Source organism: Phyllosticta citriasiana (genome assembly GCF_038021145.1).
Source record: "Phyllosticta citriasiana strain CBS 120426 chromosome Unknown IWZ02scaffold_3, whole genome shotgun sequence".
Lineage (NCBI taxonomy): Eukaryota > Fungi > Ascomycota > Dothideomycetes > Botryosphaeriales > Phyllostictaceae > Phyllosticta > Phyllosticta citriasiana.
In genome coordinates, this window is record NW_027117280.1 from 547,777 (window position 1) to 575,528 (window position 27,752).

General features: G+C 56.1%; 11 protein-coding genes across 11 annotated transcripts; 8 read left to right on the forward strand and 3 right to left on the reverse strand.

Moving 5' to 3' along the window:
• Positions 1-455: 455 nt before the first annotated feature.
• IWZ02DRAFT_171778 (uncharacterized protein) lies at positions 456-2,284 on the reverse strand. Its single transcript, XM_066762209.1, has 4 exons — positions 2,152-2,284; positions 1,869-2,073; positions 1,706-1,821; positions 456-1,653 (listed from the first exon to the last, which is right to left on the reverse strand). Exons 1-4 carry the CDS (start codon positions 2,186-2,188, stop codon positions 605-607), a joined length of 1,407 nt encoding a protein of 468 aa, XP_066625069.1. The 5' UTR covers positions 2,189-2,284; the 3' UTR covers positions 456-604.
• A 1,907-nt stretch (positions 2,285-4,191) lies between these two features.
• On the reverse strand, positions 4,192-10,249 carry IWZ02DRAFT_171788 (cytokinesis protein). The gene is made up of 2 exons (XM_066762210.1): positions 5,517-10,249; positions 4,192-5,459 (listed from the first exon to the last, which is right to left on the reverse strand). Exons 1-2 carry the CDS (start codon positions 10,104-10,106, stop codon positions 4,407-4,409), a joined length of 5,643 nt encoding a protein of 1,880 aa, XP_066625070.1. The 5' UTR covers positions 10,107-10,249; the 3' UTR covers positions 4,192-4,406.
• An 816-nt stretch (positions 10,250-11,065) lies between these two features.
• IWZ02DRAFT_171902 (uncharacterized protein) lies at positions 11,066-12,427 on the forward strand. Its single transcript, XM_066762211.1, has 2 exons — positions 11,066-11,217; positions 11,502-12,427. The coding sequence occupies exons 1-2, from the start codon at positions 11,191-11,193 to the stop codon at positions 12,306-12,308; spliced, it is 834 nt and encodes a 277-aa protein (XP_066625071.1). The 5' UTR covers positions 11,066-11,190; the 3' UTR covers positions 12,309-12,427.
• IWZ02DRAFT_514074 (D-isomer specific 2-hydroxyacid dehydrogenase) lies at positions 12,428-14,333 on the reverse strand (the record flags this gene model as incomplete). The annotated part of the gene is made up of 4 exons (XM_066770603.1): positions 12,428-13,169; positions 13,290-13,834; positions 13,894-14,069; positions 14,154-14,333. The coding sequence occupies 4 exons, from the start codon at positions 14,331-14,333 to the stop codon at positions 12,820-12,822; spliced, it is 1,251 nt and encodes a 416-aa protein (XP_066625072.1). The 3' UTR covers positions 12,428-12,819.
• Positions 14,334-15,719: 1,386 nt separating this feature from the next.
• IWZ02DRAFT_172001 (uncharacterized protein) lies at positions 15,720-17,012 on the forward strand. The gene is made up of 2 exons (XM_066762213.1): positions 15,720-15,913; positions 15,996-17,012. The coding sequence occupies exon 2, from the start codon at positions 16,091-16,093 to the stop codon at positions 16,826-16,828; it is 738 nt and encodes a 245-aa protein (XP_066625073.1). The 5' UTR covers positions 15,720-15,913; positions 15,996-16,090; the 3' UTR covers positions 16,829-17,012.
• A 631-nt stretch (positions 17,013-17,643) lies between these two features.
• IWZ02DRAFT_172009 (uncharacterized protein) lies at positions 17,644-18,517 on the forward strand. Its single transcript, XM_066762214.1, has one exon. The coding sequence runs from the start codon at positions 17,919-17,921 to the stop codon at positions 18,360-18,362; it is 444 nt and encodes a 147-aa protein (XP_066625074.1). The 5' UTR covers positions 17,644-17,918; the 3' UTR covers positions 18,363-18,517.
• On the forward strand, positions 18,518-19,958 carry IWZ02DRAFT_171998 (Alpha/Beta hydrolase protein). The gene has a single exon (XM_066762212.1). It carries the CDS (start codon positions 18,673-18,675, stop codon positions 19,867-19,869), a length of 1,197 nt encoding a protein of 398 aa, XP_066625075.1. The 5' UTR covers positions 18,518-18,672; the 3' UTR covers positions 19,870-19,958.
• A 1,006-nt stretch (positions 19,959-20,964) lies between these two features.
• On the forward strand, positions 20,965-21,427 carry IWZ02DRAFT_443915 (uncharacterized protein). Its single transcript, XM_066767070.1, has one exon. It carries the CDS (start codon positions 21,024-21,026, stop codon positions 21,240-21,242), a length of 219 nt encoding a protein of 72 aa, XP_066625076.1. The 5' UTR covers positions 20,965-21,023; the 3' UTR covers positions 21,243-21,427.
• Positions 21,428-21,777: 350 nt separating this feature from the next.
• On the forward strand, positions 21,778-24,667 carry IWZ02DRAFT_172016 (uncharacterized protein). Its single transcript, XM_066762215.1, has 3 exons — positions 21,778-21,945; positions 22,012-22,181; positions 22,226-24,667. Exons 1-3 carry the CDS (start codon positions 21,803-21,805, stop codon positions 24,484-24,486), a joined length of 2,574 nt encoding a protein of 857 aa, XP_066625077.1. The 5' UTR covers positions 21,778-21,802; the 3' UTR covers positions 24,487-24,667.
• Positions 24,668-25,076: 409 nt separating this feature from the next.
• IWZ02DRAFT_430636 (uncharacterized protein) lies at positions 25,077-25,992 on the forward strand (the record flags this gene model as incomplete). Its single annotated transcript, XM_066766089.1, has 3 exons — positions 25,077-25,381; positions 25,507-25,712; positions 25,820-25,992. 3 exons carry the CDS (start codon positions 25,077-25,079, stop codon positions 25,990-25,992), a joined length of 684 nt encoding a protein of 227 aa, XP_066625078.1.
• Positions 25,993-26,686: 694 nt separating this feature from the next.
• IWZ02DRAFT_479695 (uncharacterized protein) lies at positions 26,687-27,524 on the forward strand (the record flags this gene model as incomplete). The annotated part of the gene is made up of 1 exon (XM_066769097.1): positions 26,687-27,524. The coding sequence occupies exon 1, from the start codon at positions 26,733-26,735 to the stop codon at positions 27,522-27,524; it is 792 nt and encodes a 263-aa protein (XP_066625079.1). The 5' UTR covers positions 26,687-26,732.
• Between the last annotated feature and the right edge of the window lie 228 nt (positions 27,525-27,752).

Genomic DNA, 27,752 nt, shown 5'->3' on the forward strand with positions numbered 1-27,752 from the left:
AACAGCAAAGACGAGGCTACAGGCCTGTAGGCCGAATTCGCCGTCGCTACAGTAAGGACGTCATCAGAGAATATGCAAACAAAAACAGCAAACTTTCAACATGGATTGATTGCAAAAAATGCGAAGGAGCCAGAAGACAGCATTGTCCAAGACTGTAAAGCAGACGTCAAAGACGTGGGGACTCGTCGGACAAAGGACGTGTGTGGAGACTTGGACGTAAATGAAAGACCTCGGATTGACTGAATCTGTGAAACGTGCAGTGAGAAAGAGACTAGCTACCAGGTGCAGCAATCGAATGGGGATCATCTGTCGAAAAGCAATCAATTCCACGCCTCCGCCCCTCGACGGTTGCAAGTAGCAATCCCCAAAACCGCTGGGACGCAGAAAAGTGCCATGAGAAATCAGGCAGCATCAAAAAAACAAGGGAGAGGGGGTTAGAAACCATGAAGCAAAAGAAAGCCGCCAGACAAACAAAACCGACTTCTCCAAAACCAGCGTGCAAATGTAACTTCCCGTCCTCAAATGCCTTGAGAGAAGCAGCAAACAAGCAACGTCATCACCATGTGCCCAAATAAGAGGGCACTCACCACTTTTCCTGCAGATGCTAGTTCAGTGTGCCGCCAGCGGCAAGCCGCTCCTCTTTGCGCATGCGCGCCACCTCCGCTTCAGCCTTGAGCTTGCGTTTCTCAAGCTCCAACTCCTGCATGCGCTGCTTGAGCTCATCGCTTTTCTTCCTCAGCGCGATGAGCTCATGCTCGACATCCAGGGCACGGAACTCGATACCCAACTCCTCGCTTGACATGTTTGACCGATTGGCGGAGGGATCCTCCTTCAGCGGACGCGCTGTGTGCGGGGAGGGAGCATTCGTGCGTTTGCGCATGTGCACGTGACTGGAGATCTTCCGGGTGCTGGGGACACTAGGCCCACTGGGGACGCTGCGCTTGATGGAGACGGAGCCTGCTGGCGCAGACGGAGCGGGTCTGGAGATGGGCGGGTCAATGATCTCAAGACTTGGTTCCCTCTTCACCTTGGGACTGAAAATGCCAATTTCACTACCTTGCACGCGTGGTGCAGTAGTGGTAGAAGCAGCCGCTAGAGGCTTGCTTCGAGCATCGAGGGTGTTAGGCAGAAGATCAGTAGGCGTGTTCGCTGCGGCCAAACGCGGCTTCTTGACTGGGGTTTGGGCCTGATCCTCGAAACCTTGACCTCTTTTGATTGGGCGCAATACAGACTGTGGGCCAGGACTCGCTATCGGTTCCATAACTTGGGACATTGGAGCCAGGAGACGCTCATATCTAGCCATACGCTCCTCATGCGTCTCTGTGACTGGGTTGGGTGTCCCAATATGGCGGGGTGGCTTCTCCACATCGGAGACTTTCTTGTCCGCCAGATTGGTTGTCTTGTTGACCGTCACACTGGCAGGCTCAGGCATCTGCGCTCTCTCCAGGGAGAGGGCTGGAGGAGATGAATGACGGGTGCGGTTGCGGGTTGACCGGCGCTGGCTGGTGCGTGGCTTCAATGGCGGAGAGAAGCGGCGGCGGCTGACAGGTGGTATAGGAGAGCCGTCCTCTTCGTCTGACTCTTCCTCGGGCTCGGGCTCGGGCTCGAACATCCGCCCGTTCTCGTCACAGAGACCAAGGCGAGTAAGCTCCTCTGGAGATGACGGATCAGTTCGACGTCGTTGTGGATGTGGAAGAGAACTTACCCAGAGAGCGGTAGCGGAACTCGAAAACCATACGTTCGCCGTGGGGGCCACCAACTGCCTTGAACCTTGTGCTTGTATCTGACGGGGGCTCAGCAATTGGGCGACCATCGAGAGTCCTGTAGAGGTTAGACATGCAAGAGTGAGGAGGCTGGGAGCAACCTACGTGACTTTGTGCGTGATGCCGGCCGCGCGATCAGCATCGCTGGCGCAGGTGAAGTCAAAAGCCTGGGGGGCCGAGGTCTCAATGGACGGGACTGGAGCCTCTGCAGAGTTGACGTGTCCGCGCTGGATCGAGACGCGAATGGTACCGAGTCTGCGGCGGCGTGCGGCAAGAAAGTCTGGTTCGTCGTTCGGGTTAGGTGTCGTTTCTGCGAATTTGTTGACGGGCACAGGGTCAGTCTTGATCCCGTAGTAGTTGTCGAACTGGACAGTGGTTTCGGCCTTACCACCGCCTACGTCTCCAAATGCGAGCTTCCCGGCCATCCATTCACCGCCGACTTCGACACAGAAGTCGGAAATTGTAGTTTCCCAACCGTCAGCCGGCACCAGCTTCTTTGAGTGCCAGTAAACGTCTGGAGCCTCGTTGGCGTCGAGACACAGGCGGACCTGGAGACCAGTCGCTGTGTAGTAACGGAAGCCGTGGTGCAGCTTGATGCGCACTTCGAATTGCTCGCCGGTTATCGCCTTGATGTATGCGATCGACGTGTTTGAATTGAACTTGGGTCGAACGCGTTCATATTCAAGGTACCTGGTGCCCCGATTTATGCGACGCACGTATACCTCAATGCCGTCTTTGATCATTGTGGTGATGCGTGGGGGAGTTGAAATGGCTAAGTGAGGTAAACAAACGTCGACGTCGGCAGAACGACAGGTGACCGTGGGGAAGATGTGATGTTAGGCGTTGCCGGAGACGCTCAGCAGGAGACGCTCAGCAGGAGACGCTTAACCAGAGCCGGAGACGCTCACTCGGAGACGCTGAGCCACACCGGGAGACGCTCCACCAGCCAGAGACGCTCTGGCAACCAGAGATGCTCACACCAAGACAGCGCAAGTGAGGTATTGTGGGCACGCGTGCGCCAAATCGGACGAGGTGTGGTGAGTTCGTACGTGAGCAGCCAGGCGACATACGATGATGGACAGAGATGTCCAGATCACGGTAAGAGGAGCAGGAGAAATCGATGTGGAGGAGTGGTGGAGGAAGATGCGAGCGCAACAAGGCGCTACGACTGGCATAAATAGGGAGGCCCGGGCGCAGAGGGTCTATGGACGGCACCAGGAAGGCACGCACTACACGTGACTTGTGGACAATTGTGCGGTGTGTCGGGCGCAAGAAGTCAGCGATGGGTAGATGAGGTTCGAAAGGCAAGTCGTGTAGGTGGAGAAAGGTCAACACGCACCTGTCGCCACTACTTTTGATCAACTTCAGCTGCGGCTTCATGCTCCCTTGCTGATATATCTCAATATGATCCTTCCCTAGGTAGGCCTACCAAGTCTACAACACCACAAGTCATCATGAAGACTTGCACAATTACGAGAGGAATAAAGCAACGGAGAAAGCTCGGGACTTTGACGATGAACGCAATCAAAAGGCAGCTGCCAGAAGAAAAGTACGACATTTGAAGTAGACAACAAGAGACAGGCAGGTCAAACAGGTCAACGTGCCTGGATTGAGTATGAAAAAGCATTGATTGGATCAGTTGACTGGCTGCTTGTTCAGCTAGCTGGCTGGCCAGCAGGCCCCCCTCCTTCTCTACTCTAGTCCCTTTTTCGTTCCCATCAGTACAGCGCTCGTCCCGCAGACCCAACAGCAACAACGACCAGAGAGAAGATGAATCACCGCTTGTCCGTCTAGACGCAAACCAAACACGCCCGTAATAGACCCTGGTCGCCTGCCACGAGCGCCTCTACCGTCGCCGGCGGGCGCTCTTCCCCTGGTGAGCCTTGAGAGCCTTGGCGCGCAGCACGCCACGTTGCCCGGTCAAGAAGCATCGCCAAACAAATCTCGATCGACGGATTGAACAAGCCAGCCAGCCGTAGCTATCGGTAACACAACTGCCGTAGCAGCAGCCACAGGACGCAGAGATAGGAGAAGAAGAAAGACGAGAAGAGAAGCGGGCGAGAAGAAAAATCGAGGAGGTAGGAAAAAGGAAAGATGACGCAAGGGCAACTGCACACCAGCAGTGGCGACAACGAGCCGCATGACAAGATCAGGGGGGGAAAGAGGAGGACAGGAAGTAGGACAGTGACTAGAAGGTTGGGAGACGTGGTCCATTTCGCTGTGCAGTGCCCATGAAGAACAACAAACGCAAGCAAGCAAGCTAGCGCCAATGCCAAAATGACCTTGAACCCGAGGAACTGATTTGCCGGCTAGAATGACAGTCGTTACAACGAACAGACTCAAATGCCGACCACAAAGAGATCAGAGTTGTAGTGGAGAGTGATTGTTGGGGGGTTGGGTATCGTAGAGAAAAAAATCAAAAAGAAGACAAGCTCAAGCTTCCCCATGCGTGTGCGTACGGTTACGTTGCGCTCTTCCATTGAATTGCTTCTTCAGGCCGTACGAGGAGGAAATGGTGCCGGGCCGGAAAGGTAGAATAATAGCGATAGAGGTGAGTGGAGACCGTGCCAAGGCACTCAATCCAAAGATTGGGGTTGTCTGAGTCGACAGGGCAAGAAAAGAAGAGCCTTCTCATCACCACTCCTACTCTTCCCTGTGACCCTGCCCATTCTCCTTTGCCTCAGCCCCTGGACTGGGAGGACTGACTATCGTAACTGGGGTTGGGAGCGGGGACTGCGGTCTCTCGCCATCACTTTCCATCCCTTGTTCCCCGCCATCTCCATTCGTAGTCATCACAGCATCCGTCATCGTGACATCGCCATCCCCTTCCTCATCAGCTTGGTCTGCATCGTCTCGGCTTCCTTTTGGCTCAGGCGGTGGGCTCGGTAGCGCAGTGCGCTCGCCGTCGCCGCTGTCCTTGCCCTCGCTCTCGCGGCTTTGCTGTGTCGACTCGCTCTCTGCAATCGAGTCACGCCCTTCCGTGTAGCCCGTGCCAGGACGAGAGTGTGCGGTTCCAGGGCGAGAATCATTGTCTCCGGCTCCTTCTTCCTTGGTTGCGTCTTCGAGTCCTGCGCTGCTGCCCTGTTTAGCGCGGCGTCTTCGTCGTCTCTCGCGCTCCTCTCCCATGCCCTCTCTGCGACGCCGCATGCGAATGCTGCCATCGTCGGTTCGACCAACGGCGCCGGGCATATCCGAAGCTTCGCCCGTTCCATCGCCTCGCAGGCCTTGGAGCATAACGGCTGCGCGGTCGACAATGTCTTCGCCCTCGCTGGTGCCACCCTTGTCCTTGTCGCCGTCGTCGCCTGACGTGCCTTCGCCGTCACCGTTTCCAGAGACGCTGTTGGGCGAAAGGAGGCCATTGGCGCCTGTTTTGGCAGTCTCATCGCCGGCAGCGCCAGATTCTTCGCCTTCTGCCTGCATGCCTGACATGTCGGGCATCTTTTGCCCTGAAGCGACTCGAACTTGGTGGCGGTCCTTTAGGCGTGCACGGCGGCGGCGATCGCGCTGGTCGCGGGCTTGTGGAGCGGCAGCACGCAGCTTCTCCAGGAGGGTGTCCATGGCGCCAGTGGAAGCGGGCGAGAGGGGTGCGCCGTTGCTGAGACCGGGGCTGAGAGGCGCAGCAGCTGCCTTGCGGCGCATTGATTCTTCGTTGCGGCGGCGCGTCTCCTCCACTTTGACGTTCTTTTCCCTGGATTTCTGCACATATTGTGGTCAAAATCTGTTAAGTAGACAAAAATGTTGAGCAATGCTCACCTTCCACTCCAGGACGAAGACTGCCAGCTTGCTAAAGAACTCTCTGCGAGCATTCTCGTCCGACGGATCCTCACCGTAGAATGTCAAAATATCATCATACGTCTTCTTCATGTTCTCGAGGTAGTCACCCATGGCTTCAGCCTTGCGCCGTGCGTCCTTCATGACACGCTGCACAACAATTGACACACGATCCTCGGGGTGGAACTTCTTCGGATCGCTGAGATTACCCGAATCCAAGCTTGCCTGAATGTTGGAGATGTTGTCAATGTACTTCTTGGCGTCAACAATGAGCTGATCGACATTGATCTTTTGCGCGGCAATGACATCGCCAATGTCATCAACAAACCCTTCCCATTCGGGATACTGGGTGCGCACAATGCGCTCGACAAGGTCTGCAAAAGTAGACTCGTTCTTGTCGTCCTTGACCATGCCGAGACGGGCAAGCGAGGAGAGCTTAAAACCAGTGGCCTGCTTGTTGGCGTCGTTCATGTAGTTACCAATATCGAGAATGAGACCAAGGACGTTCATAAGGCCCAAGGAGTCACGCAAGGAGTCGGACGAGCGCACAATCTTCTCGATCCTGTTGAAAATTTCGTCGTACTCGGGCTCGTACGTCCGGGTCAAGTCGAGAGCCCGCATACGCGACTTCCAGTAGTGGTGCAGCTCATACGCCGTGAAGAGGTAAATCTGGTCCTCCCTGGTGAGCTCCGAGGGGTCCAGCTCGCGCGTTGCGTTTGCAGCGTCGGGACCTGTCCAATCCTTGGCATAAGGAGCCATCTGCTTTGCGACGTTTTCGGGAATGACACAGAGCTCATTCTTTTGCAAAAACTCCATGACAACGTCGCTCTCGAGGATTGGCTTGTCGCAGTGGATAATCATTCTCACAATGTCCTCAACAGAGTACGACGAGAACTTGGCCAAGGCAACGTGGTATGACTTGACCAACTCGTTCGAAATGAGCTGCTTCTTGTCGTTCTTGGCCTCCTTCTTCTTGCCAATCTGCTTGATTTCCTTTGCCATAAAGAGCTTCTCGACTTCGTCCAGTACACCCCTCTTGGACAACTCGCGATACTTTTCCTCCTTCTCCTCGTATGAAGGCGCGTGGTTTGCCCACATCGTAACTTGCGGTGTGTCGACCTTCTCCCAATGCAGCGCCTTGAGTTTCTTCTTCGGGCGTGCAAACGCCAACCCAACCTTTTGCGAAGCAGCATAATTGGGCTGCGGCAGAAATCCGGGGCCCCGTCTTCCACCAGGCAGAGGCGGGGCGCCTGGCGGAGGAGGGGGAGGAGGTCCGCCAAATCCAGGGGGCGGCGGAGGTGGAGGCGGTCCATTGAATCCAGGTAACGGCGGTGGCGGAGGTGGAGGAGGTCCGGACGAGCCAGGCATTGGCGGAGGAGGTGGAGGAGGAGCACCGCCAAATCCAGGCATTGGGGGAGCCGGCGGAGGAGGAGCAGCATTGTCGAATCCGGGCATAGCAGGCGCAGCGGCGCCATCGGTGACTGGCATTGGCGGCGGAGGCGGTGGCGGAGGACCATCGAAGGATTTTTCTTCGTCTGTAGACGTTTTGGGTGTTTGTTCGGCGCTGGGTTCCGTAGTGTCAGGAGTTGGTGCCTCTTCTTCGTCTTCTCCCTCGGTCTCGTCATCACTGCCATCAATCTTCTTGACCTTCTCGGAAATCTCGCCCAGGAATGCGCCCTTCTGCGGCGAGGGCATTTTGGGCCGCTTGAACTCGACGATGCGAGGTTTCTCGAAGACCGGGCTTTCGGCATCCGTGTCATCGTCTTCTTGTTGGATTTTTCTCGGTCCCCTGGGAACAGGCTTACGAGTGACTGTGCCGAGGAAGCTGTTTGCAAGGTCGTTCCGTGACAGAGGGACCTGATGGTCGCTATCAATACGATCATCGTCATAGCCATCCATCTTCTCGCGCAACTCTCGCAGCTTGTCAGAGGGTCCAACGGCCTGCCAGACCTTGCCTTCGAGCTTGGCCTGCGTCTTGGCCCGCTCGAGCTGCATCTCGAGTCTCTCCATGAGCTTCTCGCGGTCCAAAATGCCAGCCATGAGCGCAGGGTCGGTCGGGCCCATGTCTCTACCACCCTCTGCCTTCTTCTTGTTGGCAGCCGAAGCAGCAACATCTTGTGCATCCCTGAGCATGAGGTACAATTCTCGAGTCTCGAGCTCATTGCGCTGCATCTCTTTGGCACGCACAGTCTGTATGCTGTCCAACTCTGCCTTGAGCTGCTTGATTTGACGCCCTCGGAGGTCCAGCAGAGCGGCTTGTTCCTCCAGTTGTTTTTGAAGCTTTCCAACCATGCCATCTGCGCCGAGTTCGAGGTGCGCTCGCATCTCGTCGCGCTCAGCGATGGCGGCGTCGGCAATCTGCCGTGCCTCGATTGCTTCATCCCTGGCTTGCCGGGCCTCCGAGTCCGTGTAGAGTTTGTCGAGCAGACTCTGAACGGTAAAATTGAGGCTCTGTTTTAGGTCCATGTCCGGCAGACGCCGGTCCATGGCAACGTACGAGAGCATCGAGTCGACGAGTTGGAACATCTTGAGGCGATCCTCTCCCTCGTTGTCTCTAATCAGGAGCAGGTGCTGAAGCGCCGAAACGAAGTAGTCTTGGACCCTGGTCCCATGGATCCTGTTCATAATGGCCTCGACAATTTGTGCGGGGTCATTCAGGTCCTTGACTTCGCCCTCGACACTATCCACCATGCTGTTGTTCTCTCTCTCCAACAGCTCCTCATAGTCAATCGCCTCATTAGTCCGGTAATTCTCAACCTGCTTGTCGATCACATCGTACTGGAACCCCTCCATCTTGTTCAAGATGCGCTTGATGCCACATGCTGTAAATTGCGCCCTCAAGTGGACGCGCAGCTGGAGATCTCGCTCTGGCGCATCAACAATCATGTTGACGAGGAAGAGGGATGCCACGGCGTATTCCATCAACAGGTTCTCAAATCCAATGCCACCACTTCGGACTTCATCGCTTGCGCCAACCAAACTACCCATCTTTCCACGGCCGTCGACGGTGACTTCGACAATGCGCATCCAAGCATCGAACCGGCCATTCTCGCCTTGCTGCTGCTTGAGGTGATCCAAAGCCTGCAGGACCTTTTCGTGGCCCTTTCCACTGCCCCAGTGACATAAAAATGTGAGGACTTCGCTGACAAGTTTTCTCGTGTTGAGTCGTGGTGAAATCAAAGATCCGGCGAGGGCGGTGACGATTTGAGGGTAGGCCAAAGCATTGTCGGCGCCATACTTGTTGTTCATGAGCGCTTTCAAACATTTTACAATGTCGTATTCCCGGTCGAGGTCCTTGTCTTGCGAAGATTGCGGGCCTAGTGGTGGCGGCGCGGGGCCTTGGCCTTGCCTGCGGTTGATCTTGTTCAAGACGTTTGTGAGCGCAATTTGGCCTTGCGCCTCCACAAAGGCCTTGACCCAGCCGATGGGCTGCGTTCGCAAGCTCACACTCAGAGACTGGAGTTGCTTGGCCGTGATCGAGTTGTCCAACACTTTCCTGACGTACCATTCCGGACTACCCTCTTCGTCTGCTCGACCGAGTATGCTTTGTCCGTCCGAATACTGTTGAGTATTCCGCTGATTTCTTCTTCGTTGTTCCCCCTGCCATTCTGCCAGCCGATCTTGATGAACCAATGTCCATTTTTTTGCCACTGGGTATGCCTCCATCTGTCTCCTGGCCTGTTCGGGCAAGCTGTTCCAGCCGCGCTTCTGCATGAGAGCGATGAATTCGGCCTCGACTTGTCTATCATCGGCTGGTCTTTGTATGTTGAACCCAGCGGGATCGTTGAAGGACGCGGTCGACGAGTTGGCGCTGGCGGCGAAGCGCGCGTTGGGATTGATCGCAGGAAGGAGGGTGTGTTGGTCCACACTGAGCGTTTGAAAGTTTTGTTGCGAGGGCGTCGGCGAGTACATGTAGCTTCCTTTCGTGTCTCGTTGGCCCGAGTGGTTGGAGTAGACGCTGGCCTGATCTGACGATGCCCGGGTGTTGGACGAAGACTCTGTGGGCGCGTAACCGTACGAATAGTTGTGGCTGCTCGGCGAGTAGGGCCTCGAGCCGCTGGTACCTGGTCGACCCCATTGTTGCATGGAAACGCCTCTGTCTCCTGGCTGACTTGAACTCATCGAAGAAGTGTGAAGGGGCGGCCGCGGCGGGACCGGGTTCCCATTCGACGGCTGGGGGGGCGCGTTGAACACGGGGTACTGGTGGAAGTCTATACCACCCTGATTCAGATGATGGGGCAGCGGTTCCCTCCGAGCAGAGCTGTTGTCTCGAGGAAGGTAGTCGACGGGCACGGGCGATCTCCCGTCCTGGTTTGTGCTGTCGTAGGGTATGCTCGTCAGCACACCAACGCCATGATTGACGCCGGCAACGGAGTCGGGCAACATGGACAGCGGGCGCTCGATCGAGGCCACAGAGGAGCGGTGTGAGTGGCGCGAGCCCGGGGAATTGGTGGGCGCTGGGTAGAGAGTGTTTTGCGGAGGCGGTTCAGGGAGCTCGCTGTCCTTGTGCTTGCGGCGCGAAAAGAAGGACTTGCCGCCCGACGACTGGCGCGTCTTTGCATCTTGCGTCATTGTGCCCAGATGGCAACGAGGCCGTCGACGAGTGGGCGGCGAGGACGGGGAGCAGCGACGGCTGCAGGGATGGCAGGCGCAGGCGCGTAGCGACGGCGAATGAGGTCAAACAGGTGTGGACAGTGTCGACTCCGTGAAGAGGATGTTCCGTGATCCGCCAGAGGCGGGAAAGCCGTGCCCGGTGCAGGGCTCGAGTCTGGTCGTGTGCGGCGGTGGAGAGGGCGATGAGCTGCGGAGGTCGAGGTTTTGCAGGGTGGGAGGAGCGGTGGAGCGGACGAGTGTAGAGCTAGGGGAGGGGGGCGAAGAGAGTGATGGCGCGCATGAGCATGCCGGGACCCTCTGGTGGGGTGGGGGGAGGAGTCTGGATGGTGGAGAGCAATGCAAGAGTCGTCGGGGAAGAGAGGGTTAGGATGTCGAGAAGTGCGGCTGCTCTTTCACGTTTCAGGAGTAAGGTAAGGACTGGACAACGACAAGAGGCACTGGACGCTCCGAACAGGGCGCAGGGCCCGACAGGGCTCACACTCACACCTAATGGAACCAACGGGACCGAGACCGAGCCTTGCCCCGTCAACCACCACTAGACTGGGACTGCGACTGGGACTTCAGCTTCGTCTTCTTCCCTTTCGTCGTCTTCAGCGCATTCCCGTCCGCAGGCTGCCGCCCGTTTTCCGTTACACGGCGAGGCCGTGGCTGTCTCAGAACTCAGTGCGCTGCTACAGCCACACAGTCTACACTTTCGCTACACCTTGCTGCTTTCAGCCTGCAACCAACTGCACATACCTATTGTCTTGTCTGCCTTGGCCCTATCAACACCCCTTCATGTACATCCATTAATGGACCGCCTCTCTGCTCACCGACCTCCGACCAAGACGCCGACCACGACCCTGACATAGCTGTACCAAGGAAGGCCGCTCGTCGGGCCCGCCGTCCCGTCTGACCTTATCTGGCCCCAACGTGCCTTCAAGCCGATCCGTCCAACGTCTCACATTTCTACTCTTCTTCGCAAGATTCCCATCTCCCTTTTCGCATCTGCTTCCGGTCAATCATCCTTTTGCGCGCGACTTGGCGCAGCCAGCCAGACACCATGACGGCCTTTTCGTCGATCCTCAAGGTGCCTCACCCTCTTTGAGTCCTTCACTGCCCAAAATATCCCAATACTCATGTCCATGCCCAATTCCAATTCCTCCCCACCGCGTTCCAGCCCCAACCACAGACAAGCCCCGAGATTGCAAATGCGACGCCGTTGCGCTATGCTGCACCAAGGCACTGCCGTAACGTCGTCTCTGCCACCCCCACTTGGCCAAACCATGCACCCCACGAACGCGCAGCCCAGCCGACAACCAAGCACCCCCTTGGCAGACCAACAAGACTAACCACAAAGCACATCATCAACAGACCATCTTCGCGCCCCTCGTGGTCGCCGGCATCCTCTACGCCCTAGCAACGCACGTCCTCCTGCCGCTGCACCGCCGCTACATCCGCCGCTACCAGCACTATCTTCCCCTCCACGCCGCCTCGACATCCTACGACCCACACCCCTCGTCGCGCTGGCACTCGCCCGCCGCTCTCAGCGCGCGCGCTGCCCACCTCCTCTCCTCCCTCTCCGCCCGCCTCACCCACCCCTTTGCGCCCTCCTCGCACATCTTCACCTCGAACCCGCCCTCATACCGCGACGCGCGGCGGCGCGCTGGCACGCGGCGCCAAGCAGGGACCGCGCAAACCGGCACGCTGCTCGACTCGTCGGACGACTTCGATTACGACGACGACGACGACGACGACGACGACGAAGAGCCCGACAACGACATCGACATTGCGTCGGACGAGGGCGAGGGCATGATTGGCTTCGCGCCTGTGCAGACCGCAGCGCGGCGCGAGGCCCTCGAGCGCTTGCGCCACGAGCATTGGGACGACGACCACCATGCGGCGGCCGGAACGCGCGACGCAGCCGCCACCAATCACAACGACGACAACGCTGCTGCTAATGCTGCGACAACTCGTATACCCGGGATGGGTCTGGGGCGCATGGGCACGGGGCTGGGGCTCGGCGCCATGGTGGCGGTCGACGAGCGCGAGGTCGAGCGGGGCGAGCGCCGGCTAAGCCGCGAGTTGGAGGAGGGGTTTCGAGATAGCAGCGACAGCGATGAGGCGGCGGATGGGCGGGGGCGATGTGGTGGTAATGGTGTTGTTGTGGGCGCGAGGTGAGGTCGGGTGGTGGGCATTGTACATCATGGTTGTTTTTGATGAATGAATGCATGCATGGATCAATGGATGACAACGAGTTAGATGAGAAAGATACCCTGGTGGTTAATTTTTACTTGTAGTCGTGGATGTGTGTGGACACCATTCGTGAGTAGACTGAATCCAGCTAGGTACCTACTACCTAAACATTTGCCTGTGAACAAAGTCATGTCTCAAGAAAGGGTGTCTCTTTCCAACTGAACTACTCGCGCTCACAACACGAAGAGACGTCCTCCAGCCGCTGACTGGCCATCCATTTCAAAATTAAAAATGAAAAATAAAGAATGATCACCCGAATCACGGCTGAGACGAGACGCAATGATATACTTCGAACAAGTTGAAATTTCGTTATTTTCAGCTTAGATAGATAGCCTCCTCCAACACACAGTCCTCCCATTCCATTCAACTTTGGATATCATACCACCACAAAGATTTCTCGAATCTCTCTCAACGACTACCAATCAACAGCCCACGCCTATTTCTTAGCGGGCCTCTGGCCATACGACTTGGTGGCGTAGTCGCCCTTGTACACGATCAAGTCCTCGGGGCGGTAGTCCTCGCGGCCAGAGAAGTAGCTGTCGAGGATGGCCTTGGTGCCGGCGGCGTAGCGCTTCTGCGCGTCGATCGACGTGCCCGACATGTGCGGCACCATGGCGTTGCCGCCGCCCCACGCGTTCTTGGCCGTGCGCAGCGGGTGGTCCTTGGGTGCCGGCTGCGGGAACCAGACGTCACCGCCGTAGCCGCGCAGCTGGCCGTTCTTGAGCGCCTCGGCCACGTCTTCCTTGACCACAATGGCGCCGCGCGCCGTGTTGACGAGCCACGAGCCTGAAGGGAAAGAGTGTTAGTTGAGGGTTTGGAGGGGTGGCGCCGTGGCTAAATGTGGGGCCCGGCAGGAGCGAGCGGGATGGGAAGGTGGAGTAGCTAGGTAGGCATAGGGTAACTTACCCTTCTTCATCTTGGAGATGAGCTCCTTGTTGAAGAGGCCGCGCGTCTTCTCGTGAAGCGGGCAGTTGATGGTGACGACGTCGCACTGGGCGAGCATCTCCTCAAGGTTCTCGACGCGGCGGCAGCCAATCTCCTTCTCCTTCTCGGGAGACAGGGGCTGGTAGTCGTAGTAGAGTAGCTCCTTGCAGTCAAAGGCCCGAAGGCGGCGCAGCACGCGCTCGCCAATGCGGCCGACGGCGACGGTGCCGACAACCTTGCCCTCCAGGTCGTACTCGTTCTTGGCCACCTCGGCCACGTTCCAGTCGCCGCGCTCAATCTGCTCGTGGGCGGGCACGAAGTTGCGGACCAGGGTCAGGATGGTCATGACGACATGCTCAGCAACCGAGACGACGTTGGAGCCCGTGACCTCGGCGACGGTGATACCGCCGTTGGTCTTGTTGGCGGCATTGAGGTCGACATGGTCGGAACCGATACCAGCGGTAACGGCAAGCTTCAGGTTCTTGGCCTTGGCCAGACGCTCAGCGGTGAGGTAGCCAGGGTGGAAGCTGTGGAAAAGATGTAAGCTTTGTTGATCGTCATAAGGTGGACCAATGGGGCGACACACGGAGTGGTGATGATGACCTCGGCGTCGACGAGCTCCTTCTCGAAGACAGAGTTCTCGCCCTCCTTGTCAGAGGTGGTAACGAGGGTGTGGCCCTGGGACTCAATCCACTTCCTGATTCCAAGCTCGTTCTCGGTGGTTCCGAGGAGCTCGGGCTGCTGCTCGGCGTGGATGCCACCCTGCCAGAAATGTGACGTCAGTCATACGCGACCACCAACACCGGACGGCACAATTTCATTGGCATCCAATTGGGGCGGACTCACGTCGTAGAGACACAGAAGGACCTTGCCCTGTTGCCGTGCGGTTGCGGTTAGCGTTCTGATGCCAGCAGGGTACTTGTGCTGCAGCAGCGAAGACCCGCAGGTGACGCGGGGTGCAGCAGCTGCAGAAAGAGCAGAAGATGCGGGACGCGCGAGACGAGAAGCGGAGCGGAGGAATACCATGTTGAAGAGTTGGTGTGAGAAAGAGGAAGACTGGATGCAGAGAGGCGGTCGTGGAACTTATAACTCTTGAGCCTGGAAACCAATTCACGTCAGCTACGAGGTTCCAGGGGCGCCGAATGGCTTGCTCGGGGCAGCAGGGAATAGCGAACATCGGCAATGCGGCAGGTGCAGTGACGTCGGCAGGAGTAATTACCTTGGGGGTTCAAGGGGTAGCAGGTGGATGCGATTCAGGTGATGAGCGTGAGATGATGAAGCACGAGGGACGAGGCAGGCCAACTATATATACACTCGCGTTGCAGTTCCCCACCGTAAATGACAGAGGCGGCGAGAGCGGCAAAGGGATGATGGGCACAGCAGACGACAGCTAGACGTCCAGGATGGGCACTGGAGCGGCCGTCGACGGACAGACTGAGAGGTGGCTTCTCGAGGGCACAGTGACAGGCGCACAAACTTCCCCACTTCTTCATGGCACTCCAGCTTCACTTCAGGCATGGTCCAGGGCGAATTTGGCCTCGTCTCCGGGATCCGTTGGCTGAGATGCGGGGTCTCCTGGCCCATTAGCAGAGGCTTCCGCGAGAAGGAATCGATGCAAACCTCGTCGTCTTCGGGACCAGCTTTTCGTACTGGTAGGCCGGGCTATCCTTGCCGCGTCAGCAGCCCTATCCTCTGCCTCTGCTGAGCTGGACCAAAGGAAGACGGTGGTGGTTGGCGGGGTAAAGGTCTGAGGTGGTCAGGTCGGGTATCGCCAGTGGGTGTGACCGGAAAGCTGTGACGCAGGAGCTCCCTCCCTGTCGGGCGCCCAAGCTCGAGGAGCTATAGCCACCGGCAGAGCGCAACACGGCACGGCACCACCACAACAACAACAACAACAACAACAAAAGAACGGATACGCGGCACCCGCAAGCCAGAGCACCCTGACGCTTTTCGGAGATCAGTCGCTGCTTGTTCTTTGTTGCCAAGCTGCCCACTGCCGCTGCCGCGCTCCCGACGCTTGTCATTGGGCCCTGGTCGAGGCCAAGTGCTTACCTGAGGCCAAGTCCCTGATCTCACTCGCATTCCGTGGGGTTTGCGAGGTCATCAGGGGCTGTCGTCGTTGACTGGATCCAAAAGAGGTAATTTGGAGACCCCGTGCATCCAGCTTCAAGACTTGCCAAGCCGGAAAAGAAAGCTTGATCCGTATTGCCCAGAAATTTTGCTGCCGTTTCCCCAGAGCGAGCGCAGTGCGACAAGTCGTGGCCGCCTGTCCTCCCTTTTGGGCTAAGAATCCCGATGTCAACTACCGCCCCGCACTATCCAACCACCACCTCGACTACTCCAGACGGTGTACCTTAGGGACTGATCCGAGTCAATTTCGAATTAACTCCGCTGACCTGGCTTCAACGCCCTTTTTAGGCATAAACTGACCGTCGGCGCCACGACCCTGCAGCGGTCGGGAGCGAGATGCCGGCAGTCCCACCATTTGGCCTCCCCGGATGACGGCGCGCCCTCGAACATCGTCGTAGATCGGCCCGGTCCATTCATCGATGATTGCACTGCAACCCTTCGACCGACCTCTCTCCAGAATCCAAAAGAGTGTTTTGGTGATGCAACCTCCAAGTCATTGTCGTGGCTGCCAACATGGCACATCCCAGTCAACCCAAACTGACAGCCGCCTGACGACAGAAGCATGTAACCGGGGGCAGCACTTCTCTCGGAACCACCAAGCGCTCGACGATCAACAATTGCTGATCTCCACCCTTTAACACCACCATTTGATAATGAAAATAGCATCATCCCCGCCGGCGAGGCACCTGAGAATTGTTGGCCAGCTGTCACGATTGACCTCTTGTTCGATCCGTGGACGACCACACCCGCACAGTGCGCCAACCGCACTCCCGCTTTCGCTGCGGGAACGCCTCCGCCGTTTGGAGGCCACAGCCGCTCGACACTGGCACGACTGGGAACTTGAAACGACACGTGGATGCACATCAGAGACACCGCTCTCAATCTTGGTTGTCCCTGAAAGCTTCCAGGACGGCACGTTTTTGCCGACCGGGCCGCATTACGAAGACTCTGGAATCTCTCAGATCAACGATCAACCTCGCGACAGGGGATCCTGCTTCCTGATCGGGCTTGCATCTCATTCTCGCACGTGTTTCGAGTCTTCCCTCTTCAACGACCTGTTGCCGTCTAGACTGCGTCTCCACAATTCAAGGTTGCCTGACTCTGCGTCTTTATGCAATGCATCGTGGGAGACCAGTTGTGGTGTTGTTTGCTGCCACTGTGCTTTTCCGCGTCCGTCAGCAAGCTCTGATTCCCCATCCGGAGTAAAGCGCCAAGGTCTGCCTGTCCACCAAATCTTATCCATTCAATACACCACACACACGTCGCCGGCCGGGGCTCCAGGTCATTTCAAGCACACGCGCCTGAGGCTCTGCGGAACGGTCCTCGAGGTTGGAGCACGCGAGTCAGCCACAAGCTCTACGTCATGCTTGGATCATTGGCGCCGGGCTTAGCAACACTATCTCCGCTTCTTTTCCCTCTCCAGATTCTATAATCTGATCACTTTTTCGCCTCAACGTCACTCTCAGTCATGGCCGACAAAGCATCGAATTCTGATGCCATTGTTTCTATCTGATGTCAATTCGATCTCATTGATTCCGCTCTGCATCGTCAACACGTCAACGGGTCGCCTGAATTGCAACTATCAAGACTGATCTCATTGGGCTGGTCGGCCTGCAGGCTGCAGCCAGTATCTACTGTGCCAGTACAACCATTGGTAGACTTGTGTATCTCTCATTGCCTGGATAGTTCCGTCTGACAGCAGTCTGCTAAAACGCCAGACTCTGATTGTGGCAGGTAAGGCAGCGGCGCTCCGGTCGAAATTAAATTAATTGGAAAGCGAATTCTGGGACGTGGTGATACGACGACTACTTACTGAGCAGCAGGTAAGCGATCGAAGCGAAAATCCTTTCACAAAAACGATTTCCACGACAGTCTTCTCTTCAGAGATAAGGAGTACGCATGCTTCAAGCATTTCCACGGTTCTCCACATGAATAAGCCCCAGCTTTTCTCTTAAATCTCAATTCATTGCTAGAATCATCTGTCTTCAATTTTGTCCAGTCTCTTTCAACCTCTGCGCATTGTGTTTCTTGTGCACCATCTCCTTGGGGCAGACACACGTCCGTCTTTCGGTTTCCCATCATTTCTTCCATCGCTGGTCAATCTCCACAGCAAAGACCAGTCTGCCGTGTGACAATGTATTCCCAATTCTTCTGGTCAGCTTCTAGACAGCCATGATCATGAGAGGACGACTTCTGCATCTTTTTGGGTGCCCACCCAGCAATCAACGCATTGTTCCTCCGATTACTCAATGCTCAGCTGGCACACCAAAGGCGCGATGATTCAGTCCAGATATGCCTGGTCCTCACCACATGCGATAAGAAATGACAAATGACAAGAACTGGCAAAGCACCAAGAAAAAATTGAAGGGGATTCGCCCTAGCGCCTGCGTTTGACCAGAGGATTCTCAGGAACAACCCGGAATACGCCTTCAAGAATTCAAATTCAAGGGTCTCTAGAATTCTCCGCTTTCCCCCGGTGAAATGCCACGTTCACCATGCTTCACGCTGCAAACGGCTGTCGCCTTGCCACTTTTCTTTTCATGGACCAGCGGCGCTCGCTGGAAAGCTCTGCTTGGTGTACTATTTCGAATCCAGACTGGGCACGAAGTCGATTGGAAATGCTGGCGAGGACCATCATCGGGAACCGAAAGATTTAGACCTTGGCCCTACGCTCCTCAACCGCGGCTGGGACGCAGCAATATCGTCCCAATCGATGATGTCGGGCCACGCTTGCTGCGCAACAGTCGGCTAGAAGCACAGCCCGATGAACCGCAGATGGAAAAGGCGCTGGAGATTATCGAATTGTCTTCTGCAAAGCCGCCGTCGAGACGAGTGCTCGGGTTTCCCCGTAGTCCCTCTCCGCCCCCGTATTCGTTCGGCGCGTCCCCAGAGAATGCGGTCCCGCTATGTGCACTTTGGGACTAGCCGTGCTCGCGAGAAGGCTTAGTGACTACCCTATTTGACTATCGAAATCCAGACAGCTGGATGCTCTGGTTCCAGCCCGGCCGGAGACCATTTTTTCCAATCCTCTCCAGGTGCTCTGTCATGGACCTGACAGCCACCGCTCAGCATGTTTGCCGTCTGGTCTTGGGCGGGAGCGAGTTGCTTTTAACGACTCTGAAGTCTCTCAAATGGCTCATCTTTCCTGCTGCAGTCCTTTCTCTTTGCAAGAGCCGCGACAGAGGCCTACTCGACTCACCTTTTTCTGCTCCAAAATCTCCAAACAGTAGCAGAGATGCGGACCTTTGCCATCGCCACAGTGCTCGCCTCCGGGGCGTCAGCTCTGACGATTCCCCTCCTCGGCAGTCTGACTGGCTTCCAAACCATACCTGTCCTGTCGCTGTCCCAGGGCGGCAAGGCGCAATGCTACAGCGGCCTCGTTGCCGTGCAAGTCACGACGACGGGCAACACGAAGCTCAACTTCAACATGCCCGCCAACCAGTCGGCCGCGACAGACATCTTCACGCAATACCTGACGTCGACGTCGACACTGGTGCAGTCGCTAACGGGCCCTGACGCCACCGTCTCGGGCACCTTCAACATCCATGCCAAGCTGTGCTTCCCGCTGCTGTCGCTGCCGCCGCTCGTCACGCCGCCGACGGTGCAGTTCCTGATCCACGGCATCGGCTTCGACAAGAGCTACTGGGACTTTGCGCCGGGCTATAGCCAGGTCGACGCGGCGGCGGCCGCGGGCTACGGGACCTTTACGTACGACCGGCTGGGTGTCGGGCTGTCGGACCACCCGGACGCCATCCAGGTGGTGCAGTCGCCACTCGAGGTGGACATTGCGCACGCGCTGATCCAGATGCTGCGCAACGGAGCGCTGCTGGGGACCAAATTCAACAAAGTGGCCATCGGGGGCCACTCGTTCGGCAGCATCCAGAGCGTAGGCGTCGCATCGCGGTACCCGGCCGACGTCGACGCCGTCATGCTAACGGGCTTCGGGCTGTCGTCGAGCAGCTTCGGCCTCACGTTTGCCGGCTTCAACGCGGCCCTCGCAAACAAGAACCAGCCGGCGCGCTTCGGTGCCCTGTCCAACGGCTACCTCGTCACGGGCTCGCCGCAAAGCAACCAGCTCACCTTCTTCAAGAATCCAAACTACGATGCCGCCCTGTTTGCCCTCGATGACAATAACAAGCAGACCTTCACCTTTGGCGAGTTTTTCACCCTCGGCAAGGTCGTCGCGCCTGCTACTGCCTTCAAAGGCCCCGTCGACGTCGTCGTTGGCCAGAATGACTTCATCTTTTGCCAGGGCGACTGCTTGAGTCCCTCCGATCAGACGGCGCCCGTTGCTGGTGCCTTGTTCCCCGCTGCTGGTGGCAAGTGCGATACCTTTGTCTTGCCTGGTGCTGGTCATGCGCTCAATGTGCACTATGGTGCTTCGCAGGTGTTTGCGCATATGAATGGCTTCCTCAAGAACAACGGGTTGTAAATGAAAAAGCGGAAGCAAAAGGAAAACGTGATTGTCTTTGTTGGCTTGTTTGATGCGAAAAGCTTAGGTGCATTGATGGGCTTGGGGGGGGGGGGGAGGGGGGGGGGGGGGGGGGGGGGGGGGGGGGGGGTGGGCGTCAAAGGGAACGGAGTTTGAAAAGAGGTCATTGGGCTGGGGTGAGGAGATATACCTACTGGAACTTTCTGTTCTTCCTCTTTCTTGTCTCTTCTCTTCTATTCTTGGCAGATACCTACTGTGTGTTGTTCTGTTCACGATGGAGAGAAAATGAAACCTTTTTCCTACTTTCGACTGACGCCGATGTTTACCTAGCCCTGCCCTATCCCTAACCATGCCTTGTGGAAATCGTGTCGTCCGATGCTGGGGTATCAATCCGTCGTGGTTCATTACTTCGTGCGTCGTGGGTGAAGTCATTAATCATGCTTCTCATATGTCAGTAAATGTTGGAGTAACGGTGTTGTGGGTTGTCGACTTACCTTGTCGGTGTTGTGTTATGGCATTCGTTAAGTGCCTGTTGGCCGCCAGCCACGTATCCAGCTCCAAACAAAACACCAAATCATGCTGTAACGAGCATCTCGCGCCGCAGTCATTGACGGGCCATATTGGGCGCTGAGTGCCGCACTCAACGGCCCTGCTGGTGCTGCCTGCGGACATCGAGAACAAGGGCGCGGTGGGGGTCGGAAGAGTTCTCCGGGCCGAAGTGCTCCTCCAAGATGCCAACAATCTCGGCGACAGTCAACTTCTCCAGGTCCTTTCCCATGCTCTTGGCACTGGAGTACAGCGTGTTGAGGGCGTGGCCCTCGAGGCGGTCGATCATGTACGCCGCTCTGTCCTCGTCGGTCGGGTAGAAGCGCGCGTCGATCTGGAACACGCTGGCGATGTCGCTGCGGAACTTGATGAAGTTGAGAAGAACCGACTCGGTCTCGCCGTCGAAGCGATCCGGGGCCTTCATCAAAGGCGTGACCAGGTCCTTGGGCTTGGGCTTGGGGGCGAGACCGGCCTGTTCGCGGGCGACCGCAAGCTCCTCCTCCTGCTCATCGTAGGCCTTCTTCAGGCCGCTGTACTTGCCGTACAGATCTTCGTATTCGGCTTGGAGGGCGTAGAACTTCTCGGAATCCACCTGGGCCGAGAATCCGATGCACGCGTGGATCTCCGACACGATCTGGGAGCCTTCCTCTTGGCCAGCAATGGTCATGATGCGGTGGCAGGCATTGTGGAATCTCGTCGTATTGGGGTGCGTGACAGGGGTAGCCGGGACGGCGTGGCGGGGGCGCGGCGTGCTGCCAGGAGCATTGAGGAAGCTGGAGGAAGACATGTTGAAGACGTTGGACTCGGGTGGAACAAGTCGTTTGTGATGCTCTTTTTCCTCGCAAAAAACCACTGGAAACAAGTGATTTGCTTTGGCGTTTTTCTGGAAGGCGAGAGATTTTTTGAGAGCGAAACAGGGAGAGTCGTGAGTGCAGGTGATGGAGCCTTGTCGAGATGGAGAGGTGAGGTCGACGACAGCAGTGATCAGGTTCGGAGGGGTGTAGAGGTGGTGATGAAGATGGAGGATGGCAGAAAATATACACGACGCCATGGGAGACGCGTCTAAATCACGCTAAGAAAGAACGCTAATCTTAATTGCGTTAAGGGGCTACCCTCCGCCTAGCGTTGGTGGACGAGTTGCTCAGCTTTAGTCGTCGTCTTTTGACTTTGGGTCGTCTCTAGCATAAAAAACCTTTGACAACAAATCTTCATTAACAGGCAGATGCAGAGTTTCCATTTACCACTGTCAATTCTGCCACATTATAACATTGCCGCACGTGACAGCGTGAAATCGGAGATTCGATAATCCGCTCCTACGCTGTGTTCCAACGTCTCCCCTGGCTGCCACGCCAATCAGGCAACGTGTTTTGACTCCACATCCCCAATCATGGCATCCGAAGCCCCAGATCCCCGGACTTTTCAGTCCTGGGAGGATGCCTTCAAGTATCCCGTGCCCGTCGTGCGGAAATTCGAGCAACAGCTTCGCAACAATGCCAATGAGAACCGAGAGAAGCTCCGCTCCTTGGTTGGGTAGGTCTATCCCTGTCTGGCTGCGATCAAACCTCTTTGGAAAGCGTATTGACTAGGCGTGCGTAGAGCGAGCTATCGCGACTTGTTGGGGACGGCAGAGCGCATCATTGAAATGGATCACCAAATTCAAGACGTTAATGCAACTCTTGGTGTCATCGGGCGCAAATGCAACTCGAGAAGGGTGGACAAGATTGCCCAAAACTACTCTGACCTGTTGGAACATACTCGCAAGATGGGTAAGATTCTTTTGTGACTAATTGGGCCATGGCTGACTTTGCAGATGGTGAACGCTACTCGTTCACAGCGCAGCTGCGCGTGCTGCAAAATTGCCCAACGGTTATGCGCCGGCTGTTGAAAAAGGGCTCCATCTTAATTGCTGCCAAAGTCCTGGTTGTGTCTCGTCTTCTCCACAATGACCTTTCCAAAGCGCCAGATGCCCCGCCATTCCTGGAAAGTCTCAAGCTTCAGTTGGGCTCGCTGCGGCGGAAGCTGCTGAACAACGTCGACAAGCACTTCTCACGTCCAAGTGCCGACATTAGCCATGTCCTTGAAAGCATGGTCGCCTTTTCTCTTGCCACGAGCTCTACCCCAAGCGACGTGTTGCGGCATTTCCATCATGTTCGGCATGAATCAATCACCAGGCTGGTCGGGAAAGGACCCGTCAACCAGGAACGCCTGCCCAAGGCCTTGAAGCTATATGTGCGGACGCTACAGGATTCTCAGACCATCTTCCCCAGCCGCTTGTCGGAAGCCTTGGTGAAACTCAAGGCAAGACCTCTGCTGCAAGACAACGACATCAAGGCCATCGACGAACTCGACTTGGATGTCCATCAGCGTTGGATTTCAGACAATGTCAGAAACTACACTCCGTGGCCAAGGCATGACGAGCTGTCCTCTGCAGACTCGGAGAGGTTGCTCAAGGCGTGGTCGAAGCAAGCCATCAAATCCTTCCTTGATACCGTCAGAAAAGTGTTGGATGACCTCGAGGATCCGAAGACGGTCCGGGATATCCGGAGAGACGTGCTCGAGACTTGGTTGTCATCCAACCACCGTTCTCCCGGTGTCAAACCAGCCTCCGTTCTGGATGATTTGCGAGACGCATTCACTGATCGCCTACGCACATTGTTCGGTAACAGAGCAGCCCAGCTTCAAAAGGTGACGGCGGAGCTCAGGGAAAGCATTGATGACTGGGATGAGGTTAAATCTGACCATGTCACATCACTGTGGGATCCTTCAACGACCTCTATCGACATAGCTCACGGTGCTCCGGCTTTCAAGCAAGCAATCATTGAAAGAAGTCATGGGGTCAATGCCTTTCTCCGTCGCCTCATCGGCACCTACAGTGATTGGTCTCAGTCTCTGGAAGAAGTGTTCGTTGTTATCAAGGAAATGAAAGACACCAGGTGGGATGAAGACCTCAATGTGGACGATGAAAACGACGATTTTGACCTGGACTCACGACAAGCGCTTCTGAGCGAAGATGACCCACGCACCCTCGAGGATTCGCTACATGAAGCACTCTCCCATGCTCTCGCGAGATTGCAGAAAGATGTTGAGGAAGTCGCCCAAACCGCTCTGGCATCATCTGATGAAGACGCGCCATCTAAAGCTGTGCTCATTCTTCGCTCCTTGCGGGAAATCAGCCAACGTCTTGCTTCCCTTTCCGACTCGACCAGACGAAGAATCACCTCCCCAATAACCTTTGACACTGCCATCACCCAGCCCCTGCATCTTTCTGTCGCAAAAGCCGTTGCTGCCACACCTTTGGTTGCCTACAAAACTTCCCTGGCAAAGTTCACTCGTGCACGAAATGCGCGAGCCCGAGCGCTGTGGGAGGGCATGCCGCAGCTTCCTGTCCAACCTTCAGTACCAGCTTTCAAATTCATGACTGCGCTGGGCAAAGAAATGGCGTCTCGGGGTGGTGATCTTTGGTCTCCAGGCGCTGTGTTTGTATTGAAGGGCGAGATTGCGGATGCGGTGAGCGATATGGTTGGCGAAACCGTGAGTGTAATCGAGTCGGCGACTCCGCCAGTTCAAGAAGACGGAGGAAAGAATAAGGATTCGCAGGTCACAAAGGACGAGAACAAGGAGAAAGACGGCGTCGAAGATATCGAAAGCAAGGCTAATGAGGAACCGGCGGAGGAGAATGGCGAGCAAGAGCAGGGAGAAAGCAAAGAAGACGACGAGAAGAGTTCCGATGCCGCACCAGATGCCACCCGGCCAACGTCCTCTCCCACGTCTGCTGCACCTGCAACTAACGGTACACCGAAGACCAACGCATCAGCCGTCGACGCTGCAGCTTTCGCTGCGGTCAAGAAAGACAAATTAATTCATCTCCTCTTTGACGTCATGTACCTCTCTCGGGCCTTGTCTCGGTCAACCGCTCCGGCTGCCACGAACCAAGAGTCTGCGCTCGCCATTCTTGAGAAGCGCATCCAGAATGCGGTGCCAGACCTGGACAAGGCGGCTGAGGAGAGGCTGAGGAAGGGCGCGGTCGAGTATTGGCGGCGGACATACCTACTGTTCGCGCTTTTGGTGTAGGCCACGAAGACTCGATGCTGTCTTTGGTGTTGATGGAGGCTTGACGGGGCGGATCGAGGTTAGAGCGCAGCTGATTAGTTGCGTGTGCAACATGCATCCAGTACTTGACTATGACATGAGACAAGTAGAAGCATCACGTAGAAATAGTTTCCTCTTTGTTAAGTGAAATAATGTCATCAACATCACTGACTTGTGACTCCAGAATGAAGGCCGGGCGTTCAGAGGGGATGTCCATTGAGGATAAGGTCCAAAAGTTGGATTGCATATGTCAAAACGATAATTCGGTGTTTCTAGAAGTCCTGCAATCTGGGCCATCTGCCTCTTGTTTTGACAACAGGCGAGGTCATGGACGTAAGTGATTGAATTCTCCCAGCCCCATTTGTCCATTAAATCAGTTGTCGGAAACAGTGCTTTCTTCCCACTACCTACCCAGTGCCTTGAGCTTCGCTTCATGCACGTACATAAGCCTTTGCGTCGGCGTCTGTTCTTGAACCTCCACCTCTTTTCCACTCTCGCCCACGCTCTTTCGGAACACTGCACTCTCCGCATCCACACACCCATCCTCCAACCCCAATCACACACAGACCACCATGATCCTCCACTCCACCATGCTTCTACTCTTGGCGGTCCTGTTCCAGGTCGCCGGCACCTTGCCTCTCACCGCCAAACCCCCAGACGGTCGTTCCAAATTCCACATCCTGACGGAGCTCGTCAACACGACCGAGTTCATCACCAAGGCGCGCTTCCACGGCAAGACGGTTGTCCCCGTCATGACCGGCCCCACGACAGGCAAGCTGTTCGTCCAGAAGGATCCCGGTCCTATGGCCTGCTTGAACCAGACGTTCAGCTTTGATGTCAATTACCTCTCTTTTGACGTCGCTGTTGGCAGCGTTGCGTAAGTGCTACCATCTCTCCTAAGACACCGCGCGCTGGTGCGCGGCGATGCTTGAAGCTTCCTTCACGCTCGGTGGAAGAGACTTGATTGACTGACTGACTGACTGACTGACTGACACCTCTCAGGGCCCCCATGACCCAGCCCCTTGTCCAACCCCTCATCCCCTCCGCCGACTCAATCCTCGACCCCGTCACCGTCGCGTCCTACGCCACCACCTCCTCCTCCTCCCCGTCCTCTGCACGCTCTGCTTCCCTGCAGGCCGGCCTCTTCCACCACAATAACGCTCACGACGGCATCGTGCCGCTCTCCACCGACTTCATCAACTGGGTTGGTAAGTTTTTGTCTCGCTTCTCCTTCCCCTCCCCTCCTCCTCCTCCCCATCCCCTCCCTCCCGCAAAGCGCCGAGCCATCACTGACGTCGGCTGGGATGCCAAACAGTCTGTGAACACATGGATTACAGTTTCCAGTTGCTGTGGCTGCACGAGGCGCCGGCGGTGCCGCTGCTTCCTCCCGACCCGCTGGAGCAGATGCAGCTGCCGGACGAGTGTGCGAGGGTTTATTTGAAGTTTGGTGAGCGCGATGGTGCTGAGGACGCTGCTGAGGAGGGGTGAGCGAGCGGTGAGTACATAGGTACTTGGTTGACTACCAACCCGTGCACTTGGTCGCGCGCCTTGGGTAAATGGGGTGGGGTAGACATGTTGGGTACAGCAGGGCAGTCAGCGTGGCGGTGCATGTGTAGCGCAGTTCGGTCACGGCTTGAAAGCCTGCGACGGTATGGCCCTCTGAGGAATCAAAGTGGTGAATGGAATCGATCTCTCTTCCGACAGAGTTGGTTTCTTGCGTGCTTTTTGTGCCCGGACTCTACGCTTAGCTGGATGGATGTGCCTCGTGCATGTCTCTCTGTCTTGCTCTTGCATGTCTTCCTCACATTCATGCCATCCAAACGACATCATAGTTCTTTCGCTTCGCCTCCACACCATGCAAGCGCAGTCTGTTTACCGATCTGTGCCTGGAATCTATGGTGGACAAGCCGACGGGCAAACATCTGGTAGCTGAAAGAGGTTGGCCTTCGGGCCAGGGGAGTAGTCCTCATACTACTCCAACCGCTCTCTTGTGGCCGCAACCGGTGGTGCCTGGGGTAAGAGAATAATTGAGCAGTTAATTCTTTGTTCCATTGCTCTCTTGTCTCCCCCTTAAATCACAGGCACTAGTGGGTATACCCTCGGTTATCGGTAAAAGAGACTCAGCCACTACAAGGCCTCCTTAGCTTAGGATCTCTTGATCGCAAGAGGAACTAACTGAGACGAAAATACCAGCATCAGAATTGTTCCACATCATCACCAACCTCACCATGTCAACTCCCGGATCCTCCTCAGCAACCCCAGCCAAACGTGGCCCTCAATCCTCCCCCGCAAACTCTCCCCCTGAGCTCAAAACTCCTAAGGATGAACCAAGCTCCACTGGCAGTACTACTCCTACACCTACTCCCACCCGCCAACAAAAGAAAAAGGGTAAAACCAAAGGAGCTTCCCCCCAAGATACCATAGCACCTCCCTCATCTGGAGTTGATGGTCACTTGGAACAAATCTACACCATCTTGGCTACCATCAATGGGCGCCTTGATCAACTGGAAATTAGGAAAGCACCTGCTGCCTCTTCCCACCTAGAGGTGGTGGAAAAGGTGAAGGAGTTAGAGCAGCTAGTAGGAGGCTTGATGGCAACTCGCCCCCCTGGAAACCTTGGTGGTACCAAGCTGCGCCTAGGAGCTCCACCCATCTTCAGCGGAGACTACTCTCTCAATGCTTGTGACAACTGGATCCATGCTGTCTCAGCTTGGCTCTATGCTAGTGAGAAGCACTCCAGAACAGAGTACACTGAAGAGGAGCGTATCCTTGCTGTAGGTTCCTACCTACAAGGTGGGGCTCTACGGTTATGGAGTGCCTGGGTGCAGTCTCTATCCAACTGCTCTCCTACAGACTTGATGGGATACCAAGGTCCCACCACCCTGAAGCAGTTCTTCCAACAACTGCGCCTCAGGTACACCCCGGCGGACCTTGCATTACAGCGCCGACGGCAAGCAAGCAAGCAAGCCAAGGATCAAGGAAGCAATTTGCATGCACCATCCAATCAACCTCGAACCTAAAGGCCAAATACCCAAAGCAACCGTGATGGAAGTAGTGTTTGCTGAGCATTCACTAGGCATGGCCATCTACGAGAAAGAGATACATGTCCGCAGATATTCAATGTCCGCTCAGAAGTTTGAGCTGATGAAAAGGAAGAAGCAAGAAGGTCAACAACAATAATAAATTCTGGGTATCCGCATGCAGGAACACTGCTCGCTCGCACAAAAACATTGGACGCCAATCGCGAT